At 38.0% G+C, this 10,183-nt stretch overlaps 1 protein-coding gene across 8 annotated transcripts in view; it reads right to left on the reverse strand.

Moving 5' to 3' along the window:
• Positions 1-10,183, reverse strand: part of ryr2a (ryanodine receptor 2a (cardiac)) — a 310,189-nt gene that overhangs the window by 189,745 nt on the left and 110,261 nt on the right. For all 8 annotated transcript variants that reach the window (XM_061908696.1, XM_061908695.1, XM_061908691.1 and 5 more), the window contains exons 13-21: positions 9,171-9,354; positions 6,265-6,400; positions 6,086-6,181; positions 5,732-5,850; positions 5,257-5,390; positions 4,924-5,165; positions 3,419-3,611; positions 2,961-3,165; positions 2,721-2,825 (exon numbers count right to left, since the gene is read on the reverse strand). In XM_061908696.1, coding sequence (XP_061764680.1) covers positions 2,721-2,825; positions 2,961-3,165; positions 3,419-3,611; positions 4,924-5,165; positions 5,257-5,390; positions 5,732-5,850; positions 6,086-6,181; positions 6,265-6,400; positions 9,171-9,354 — 1,414 coding nt within the window. The remainder of the gene's footprint in view (positions 1-2,720; positions 2,826-2,960; positions 3,166-3,418; positions 3,612-4,923; positions 5,166-5,256; positions 5,391-5,731; positions 5,851-6,085; positions 6,182-6,264; positions 6,401-9,170; positions 9,355-10,183) is intronic.

The following is a 10,183-nucleotide window of genomic DNA, read 5'->3' on the forward strand; positions in this document are numbered from 1 at the left end:
ACACCACTAGCACCAAACCCCCCCACTCCCCACCCCTTCTCCGTGCGTCGGTTGAGGTGGGCGGGGTTGGGGGCGCGGGGCTGTATGATATAGTCAGGAATAGTCATGGATGCAAAGGATTCTGGGTATTTGTTGTGTTGCGTTTATGTTGTGTTACTGTAGGATGTTCTCCCGAAATGTGTTTGCCATTCTTGTTTGGTGTGGGTTCACAGTGTGGTGCATATTAGTAAGAGTGTTAATGTTGTTTATATCACCACCTTCAGTGTAACCTGTATCACCCAGTATGCCTTGCAATCTCGTACATGTGACAATTGAAGCAGCGAAATGTATGCATCCGGTCAACACGCCGATAACCATGTGTAATGGCGGGCGCGATGATATGTTGTAGAGGACATTAAAAGTAAAGCCATCACGGCACGCCCTCAAAGTTGTAGTCCGAGTGAAAATCGCAGAACGTTGACCCCAGGTGATGTCCGGGAGAGGCACCGAAATCCGGAATCCCCCTGTAACAGTCTGTGGGGTCGGCGAGTATGCGGCTGAGCCACATCAGAGTTGCCAAAGAGCCGCATGCGGCTCCGGAGCCGCGGGTTGCCGACCCCTGGCCTACAGAAACGTCAATGACAGACTTGTTGTGCCCTGTGAGCGCATTGTATGAATTTGTTGAAGCACAGGTGTCAAACTCCAGGCCAGACCTGGCCAACCACATAATATTATGTGGCTCTCGAAAGCCTGGAATTAATTTGCGTTTTTTTCTTAATGAATGTATTCAACTTTCCATTTTGACATAAAAAAATTAAATAACTGTACTGTACTTTTAATCATGATATATTTCATTCAAAAATGTTTGGTTAAAATCAATAGACTGTAGATACTTAAATATAAGCTTGACTCATGATTTTAAGTTAGATAAAAGTTATCTATCAAATTGTGCACTGTAAAAAAATATTTTTACAGGGGAAAAAAAGGTAGCTTTGCCAAAATATTACCGTAAATAAAAAACAAAACTGTGATATTTTTCCATTTTAAAGTACCGTTTTTTCCGCACTATAAGGCACACCTAAAAACCTCATAAAAAAAAACCCTGCGCCTTACACTCCGGTGCGCCTTATATATGGACCAATATTGAGCCACAAAAGGTCTCGCAACTACGGTGCGCAGCCGCCGACTTCATTTTTCCCCGTAGAAGGAGAAGCGCACAGGGCATGCTGGGATATGACTGCGCGAGGCATGCTGTTTCATTTCCATTTGTGTGTTTATGCAAAGACGCCAAAATGGCTCCTATTAAAAGACATACTTACGACGCAGAGTTTAAAATCAAGGCGATCAGTCACGCAGTAGGACACGGGAATAGAGCAGCAGCGAGAGAATTTAACATTAACGAATCAATGGTGCGGAAGTGGAGGACGCAACAAGATGACATGCGCCAAGTAAAGAAGACTAAACAGAGTTTCCGAGGGAACAAAGCGAGATGGCTACAATTGGAGGACAAATTTGAACAGTGGGTTGTCAAACAGAGAGCAGCAAGTAGAAGTGTTGTGGAATGTTTGATTTACCATAACAGTATCAGACTGTTTTTTACGTGTTTATCACTATGTGATATAAATGTTGCACTACATGTCATACCTTGCTGTTATTAAATATAAACAAAATACCACGTCACTGACTTTACCTCGGGGAAAATAAGAAAAACAGCTGTTTATTTATTTTGGGAGTGAACAGAGTTGTCTGAACGCTGGTTTGTAATCTATTAATGAAGTTTGACTGACCAATCTGACTGTTTTGCTGACATTCCCTTTAGTGCAGCTCCGTCTAATGGATACATAACGTAACCCCAGCCTCTACTGTAGCGTCTATTCAATGCACCTTATAATGCGGTGCACCTTATATATGAACAAAGTTTTAAAATAGACCATTCATTGAAGGTACGCCTTATAATGCTGTGTGCCTTAGAGTGCGGAAAATATGGTAATGCACAATATATAATACAATAAAAATTGTATTATTATCTCACTGGCCTATAAGGGGTTGCAACCCCCTCCAGGTGTAAGGGCGCCCCGGGAACAACTCGACCCATCTGTCATCCTGACAGACATTGTGTCCTTAGAAATATACGCCCAAGGCGATAAAACCAATATTATAGTCCTAACCAATCATATATATCATATATATATACCATGAATTCATTTAAGTGGACCCCGACTTAAACAAGTTGAAAAACTTATTTGGGTTTTACCATTTAGTAGTCAATTGTACGGAATATGTACTGAACTGTGCAATCTACTAATAAAAGTTTCAATCAATCAATCAATCAATCAATCGATCAATCGATCAATCGATCAATCGATCAATGATTCTCAAACTGTGGGGCTCCATTTGGTGTACATACCAGAAAATCACTTAATTAATTATATTCAAACACATTGTGCCTGTTAAAACAAGACAGAATGGAATGTTACAATGACCAAAAATATTAAATATACTGTACATTTTAAAATAAAATCTCTGTCTAGCTTTTAAAGAATATTTAGGCCTACTATACTAATGAATTTTAATGTTGGTCATTATGGTTGTACTTTTTTCTGAGGTGGTGCTTGAGTGAAAACAGTTTGAGAACCACTGGTAAAGATAACATATACAGAGATATATTGCTAACAGATCTATGCATGTCAGAAATTTTTAAATCTGTGTGGCATCATGACACAGGGATACTCGATACTCACTGCACCATAGGTCCAGCCCAATTCAATCTTGTTCATCACCCACAGCTCATGAATGTTTTCGGCAAGCTTCTCCCGGATTCGCTCTAAATGTGGTGGGAGAGTGATCTACACGGACAGAGAACGGCAGGTGGAGTATATAAATGAATGTGTATAATGTTTTTCTAATTCAGTTATTTATCGTCTATGATAAAGTAAAAATATATGTCTGTCTAATCTTGTGAATATTCCAGTTATATGCACCTGGCTGGTGTTCACAGGCATGGGTGTGAACGCTGCCTGGCTCATTGTGACAGTGGGCCCCAAAAGGTCTCTCCCTGCTGTCTGGTGTTGGCAGGGCTCCAGTTTCAGTTTGTCCCTGGGCAGCACAGCCTCAAAGCAAGGAGCATACCCTGGAGGAGGGAGAAACTTGAACTCTCCATGGCGACCACCAAGTAGGAAACGAAACCTGGGGGGAAAGTCAGAATAAAAGTCATCAAGGTGAGCAGATGAGAAAATGGTGCTAAGAAAAATTATTTGTACACCAAACAACAAAAGAATAAATGCCACACAGTTTTTACTAAGCCTTTTGTGTGGGCAAAGAAAACTGCAAACACTAACTGATAGTCATTGATAGGATGTCACTGCAGCAAAATCACGCATATTAGACAAGTCAATACAGGAACTAATTAGAGGTGAATTGCATTGAGTCATCCACTAACTTGACTCCGGCAGAGAAGCTGGCCACAGGGAAAAAGAGGCCATCGGAGTTGAAGTTCTCAAACATGCCCTGAACCGGTTGGCCATTGATCCTGAAGGAGATACTCGGCACGCTAAGGTCCAAGCAGCAGCTCACCACATCGTCTGCTCTCAGAAGGTGCTGGTTAGGTGAGCTAACAGTCCTTGCAATACAACCTGCACAAAATCAATGCAAAGGCATAGGTTATATTTAAGAAATACTTATAGTTTACGCCTGTCAGTTGACAGTTTGACATTGTCTATACAGTCCAATATAGTTAAAAAAGTAAAGTTCAGGGCCTCATTTATAAAAGTGTGTGTGGATTCTGGCAAAGAAATATTTTTCCTCTTTTGGGTAAAATGGAATGCCTTCCAAGTTACTACTTTTGGCCTTGGTTTTGCTCAAAGAAGATTAACAAAATATTTTCAAATGAAATCAAACTTTATTTATAAAGCACTTTTTATACACAGGAAAGTGGCAATCACAAAAAAAGAAGAAGAAAACACACACAGACACACACACACGCACACACACACACACACACAATTGACAATAATAAAACAAAAACAAAACATGGCATGGCACTGAAGATTTGAGGAAAAAAACGCCCTCTTTGAGGGGTCAACACTGGAGAACAACTTAAACTAACGCCATCTAAAAATAGTATGAAACATGATAAAACATATAAAAATCAAATATAAATACTGTAAATAATACATGAATAAGTTAATAAAAACGTAACATTGAGAGAACAATAGTAGTAATATCAATAATTAAGATAGAAAAAAACAACAAATAATAAAAAAACATGATCAGTAAATAGTCTGATTAAATATAATTCTAGAATTTGGTAAAGCTGAAAGTTTGGTGCCAAAGGATCTCAGGATCCGCAAGGGTTGATACTGTAAAAGTATGTCAAATAGATAAGAAGGCGCAAGGCCATTAAGACATTTTAAAACTAGTAATATAACTTTAAAATTAAGTGGACAGGAAGCCAATGCAGAAACTTTAAAACCGGTTTAATATGTTCCTGCCTACTGGTGCTTGTCAGCATTGTAGGAAGTTCACTGTCATCAATGACTTGATGTCTGAAATGCAGTTAAAAGGTCAATCTACTGGTCATGTGTCATCAGGAGACACGGCAATGTAATGTGTGGTTATCAGTTAAGTTTTTACAATCATTTCAATTTAAAACGATAATACTATTTGTCAGGAGTTTACCGGGGTTTATCATTAATGCTATTTATTGTTCATCCCTTATTGTCATACGACAATATTTTAACAGTGAATTCAATGTCACCTTATCTCCCTTCATTTCCTTCTGTCTCCCATGAGCAAGATTTGACAAAAAGAACTGGGCCAAAAAGAAATACATATACACACTATGTTCTGCCTACAACAAGCCACTATGGGAAATGTAACTGTGTCATACAGTGCATATACTCTATCATTGTACATCAAATAGAAAAAAAAAAAAAAAATTTTCACCTGACCAAAGATTGAGTCCATCAAAGCCAAAGGAGTAGAGGTCATCCCCCACACCATTTCCCCCCCAACCTTCCCCACCGCTGGGGGAGGGAACATAGCCATTTGTGTTGGCCCAACCCACCCTGAGATGAGATGCCTCGGCTGTAACAAATGGCAACGCCTGGTCTATAATCAGCTCATAGTACCACTTTTTGTACTGTGCAGAGCCTTCACTGAGGCCCAGGAAGATATTGGGACGTATGCTGAGGCAAAAAGAAGATGCAATGTTGTTCAGAGTACTTGTATGACAACCGACATGTATTGTGACAGCTGTCACTGTTTGTGTGCAAATACCTGGTTATGTGATTGATCAGACGTGTCTGGAGTAACAAATCTCTTCCTGGCAGGAGGTTGTCACAGATCAGGTGCTGGTTGGAGCGTACTGCCACACCATGACACACACATAGCGAACACAACACGTCAAGAACCTAAACAGCATGCACATGAGAAAATCATTGTCAGCACATTTCACTGTTGTAGTGTACATGCCAAAAAGCTCACTGTCTAAACTTTGGGAACCCTGATGAAATTGATTGACTCTATGTTGTAATCATGTCATTCATAATTTGTATTAGATTTCTTTTCTGCATGCATATTCCTGCATCCAACTTGCATTTGTATTGCACAATAACATTAGTGGTAAAAATTTTATTAAAAGTGATGTGGAAGAACATATGACCCTAAAAACATATATACGTACATACATACATACATTACAGTACATAAAGGTAGAGTAGGCTCTATGGGTGATGACCAGTTAAGCATTTACCTTGTGGTTGCGTCCATGTTTGTCCAAAAGAGAAATTATGGACTTGATGTGTCCTTCTTTGATAATGTTCAATGCTTCAGGACTTTCCACCAGCACACAGTGAAGCACCTCTAGTATGCCTTGAAAAAATGTTTTCAAGCACACAATTATTAAAAACAAGTGTAACCCTTAGCATTTCCTGCAAAGAGTATATCATGAAATATTACATTATAAATTATGGTTGGCTAAGCTTTAGCAGTGCTGAAATACACCTACGATAAAAATGGCTATGACTATATAATATCTAATTAGGAAAATATTACATACAACAAGTATAAGCCATATGTGTGTTCAAATAAAAACTTATTGGCTTACCAGAGGAAGCCTCCAGTCTCTCGAGTCTGCTAATGAGCCAGTCTAAGGAACCCGAAAACTGAGCACAGTTCTTTCTGTTGCCTCTGATAAGTGCAGCTAAAGAAACAATGGAGTGGCGATGCCTCCAATTAAAAACGATTGTTGAAGGTGACTTGCTGTATGCGTGTTTGTTTTCATACCTAGAAGTTGATACAGAGAGTTAAGGATGGAGCCCCAGGCCTCTCCTGCCTCCCTTCCAGCTGCTTCAGTGAAATGAGCTGCACTGCTGTAGACGTGTAGCCGATCGATACATTTCAATACCAGGCTGATCATTCCCTATAGAGACACACGATTCCTTGATCAGACAATTTTTTTTCTTAGAGAAATATCAGAATACCCTCTGGTAAGCAAATATCAACTATTTCCTATCTCTCTTTACATTATATTACATTTACATACTTTTGTTTGTCAAAGCATGGTGCAATCTTATGTGCGGAATATATAATATTATACATCATTTATTGCCTATTTTTGGTATTTTGCTTCTGTAGCTGTATATATAAATGATACAACTGAAGTGGCAGCAGGTTGCATCAGTTCTGTGCTCTTTTAATGTATTTGATGTCCTTAGTGTTCTTTGATTTTTCACTCGTTGTATTTGTTTTTGGCTTTTTTTTTTTTAAATGGACTTTCTGTATCTGCACTGCAACCACAAAATTTCCCCATTGTAAGATAAAGTAAATCCTAACATACATCTCATTACTGGAGTACAGAGAAGTGTTAACTTTTCTTGACTTTACAGTATATTTTGCCAACGACTTCATAGTTTGTATGCTATTTGGTGGTAGCAGTAGCTCAGTCTGTCTGGCTTGTGTTATAATGTTAATGATATATACTGTATAGGTGTGTATTAAGGTTGTCAAAGTCAGTGCGTTAACTCACAAATATTATTGCAAGAATGATATATAAACGCAGATGAATTGCACAATTTATTTTGACCGCACATGCTTTTTCACCTGGTTACCTGAAAGGTGGAGCAGGTTATTATAGGGTGAGTACCTACGTCAGTGCAAAGATGAGTGGAGAGACTCCACTAGTGTGTTCACTGGCAAATTTCACTTCAAAATAAACCCCAACTAGACTTGTATTTGTTCAAAACTTGCTAACATGTCATGCCATTAAGCAAAATATAAAAAACAAATTCCTGAATGAAATTCTGACGATAACATTGCATTTGTGTCCAAATATTGGGTTATTTTTTAAAGTTAATTTAATTTATGCACACAAGTAATTTACTGCAAATAATCATGAATCATTACAAAAATTAGAACAATTTCCCTTGTGGATCAATAACGTTTGTCTTAGTCTAAGTCTAAAACATCTATTCATTGTCTTTCAATTGACACGACCATGCATCATCCTAGATATATTTACAGCAACACATATCACCTGAAAATAAGACATGGTATCTGTTAAACTGGTGTTTACAAAGGAGTTGAAAGATAAGTTCTGCTGATGCATCACAGACAAGTTTAAAGTGAAAATGCAAATGAAAACAGTACATTGAACTTAAACCAAATGCAATTTGTATCTTCAGGGAATTAAAAATGCAGTGCTTCAGGAAAGTATTCACAGCGCTTCACTTTTTCCACATTTTATTGTTACAGCCTTATTCAAATATAGAATAAATACATTTTTGTCAATCAATCAATGATTATTTATATAGCCCTAAAATCACTAGTGTCCCCCAAATTCTACACAATACTCCATGATGACAATGTGAAACAAACAAAAAAACAAAAAACAAATAAAAACACCTTTGCAGCAATTGCAGCCTCAAGTGTTTTTGAATACGATGCCACAAGCCGGGCACACATATGTTTGGGCAGTTTCAACCATTCCTCTTCGCAGCACCGCTCAAGCTCCATCAGGTTGGATGGGAAGCATTAAATGTCTCTGTAAATTGCTGCATTCATCTTACTCTAGTCAGGGAGGTGACCAAGAACCCGATGGTCACTCTGTCAGAGCTACATCATTCTTCTGTGGAGAGAGGAAAACCTTCCAGAAAGACAACCATTTCTGCCACCAATCAGGCCTGTATGGTAGATTGGCCAGACGGAAGCAATTTCTTCATAAAATGTTTGTCAAAATGAACCTGAAAGACTCTCAGACCATAAAACAAAATTATCTGGTCTGATGAGACAAAGATTAAATAAACTCTTTGTGTGAATGCCAGGCATCATGTTTGGAAGAAAGTAGGCACCGCTCATCACTAAGCCGATATCATCCCTACAGTGAAGCATGGTGGTGGCAGCATCATGCTGTGGGAAAGTTTTTCAGCAGCAGGAACTGGGAGACTAGTCAGGTTAAAGGGAAACATGGATGCGGCAATGTACAGAAACATCCTAGATGAAAACCAATGCTTCCCATCCAACCTGATGGAGTTCGAGAGGTGCTGCAAAGAGTAATGGCGAAACTGTCCAAAGTTTGGCTCGCCAAGATTGTGGCACAGTGTTCAAAAATACAAATTAAGAAAAAAAAAAAAAAATTCACATTCTCATTATGGGGAGCTGTCTGCGGAACTTTAAGGACAAAAATGTATTTATTCTATTTGGGAATAAGGCTGAAATTTAGACAAAAATATAGCGTTGTAAATACTGTATACAAAAATTATGCTACTGCCAATGAATCATCATTTGTTAAATAATGATATTATTAAAATTAACATTAGGGTTGTAAAAATAACGCAGTAACCCATGCAATTACCCGTAATTTCAAAAAACGCCAGTGCAATGACGATACTATTGATCAAATAAATGACATACACTCAATTTAAAACATTTATAACATTTCACTGTATGACATTCTGATAATAAAAATGCATTTGTGTCTTAATATTAGGGTCTTTTTAGAATTTCATCAAAATCATGCAAGCAAGCAATAACCCGCATTTGCTTGTGACTATTTACATTTTTCTTTCAATGAATCCTTTGACAACAGTATACCTGGCAGTGCTTTGTGTATTGTTGTTGTAATGGCTTTATGCTTTAACTGTTGTTAATTTGAATGTCCTCATATTTGTTTTTGTCGCACACACATACATCACCTCTTCTTGGAATAAGTTCTGCCGGTTCTTCAAAGCTCGTAGGCGATTTTGCTTGTCTTCATGGTCAAGGTGATCGGCAGGTGGCTGGAAGTATCCAATCAAATCTTCCAGACTCAGATTGATTGAGTCAATTGGTAGATCAAAATTTGTTGTCTTTCCTTTTGTTCTTAATGTGTCAAGACTCCTGTTAAATATTGATTACAGGAAAAATAAATTTTATTCACCACATCCTGAACTTCTAAATATACCACATACTGTATCTTAAACCGAAAAGTCACCTTTCTCTGTCTATAAGTGGTCCTCCAGTTACAATAATTTATGGTAACGGGCATGCTCCCATAAATTAAATTAAAAACATCATTTTGGTCCGTTAAGAAGAGATTCGCTTGAGTACTTTACAGGGTGCATGGCGCAATGATACAGTTCAGTACAAAACCAAAAAAAAGTTCAAGTTAAGAGTAAATGGGGAACTGCCCTTATTTGGAATTTTGCCTATCAACCACAATCCTTATGTGAGACAATTATGTTTTTGTTTTTTTCGCACTCTAACTAGATAAATGGAAGCAAAAGACCCTATACAATGAAGTTTATGGAAGTCGCTCTATTCTGACTATAAAGCCATTGAAAAAAAATCCAAACGCCTCCATTCATTTTTTATATATATACTGTAAGTATATATTTAATGTAGTAACAGGCACATTTATAATATTTATTATTTATATATTTTGATCATTTTAAGCTTACGGCAGCGCAATCATTTCACACCGTTCGTTTTTTTCTTTGATCTGATGGGATGTTCATATATTCCCAATTAGATGAAGAGTGACTCATAACCCTCTCGACGAAAAAAGGGTGGTGGGACCAAACATCTTTTTGTGTCTTTCTCGCCAATCTTGGGTCTAAATTGGATGCCGAAGTTGACCAACTTATACGATAATGTCCTCATCCTTCTACTTTCAAGGTGAGAGACACAACCGTGGATCTCAAGTACCACCTCAGAAAACACTTGGCTC

The sequence above is a fragment of the Nerophis ophidion genome, linkage group LG08, assembly GCF_033978795.1.
Source record: "Nerophis ophidion isolate RoL-2023_Sa linkage group LG08, RoL_Noph_v1.0, whole genome shotgun sequence".
Lineage (NCBI taxonomy): Eukaryota > Metazoa > Chordata > Actinopteri > Syngnathiformes > Syngnathidae > Nerophis > Nerophis ophidion.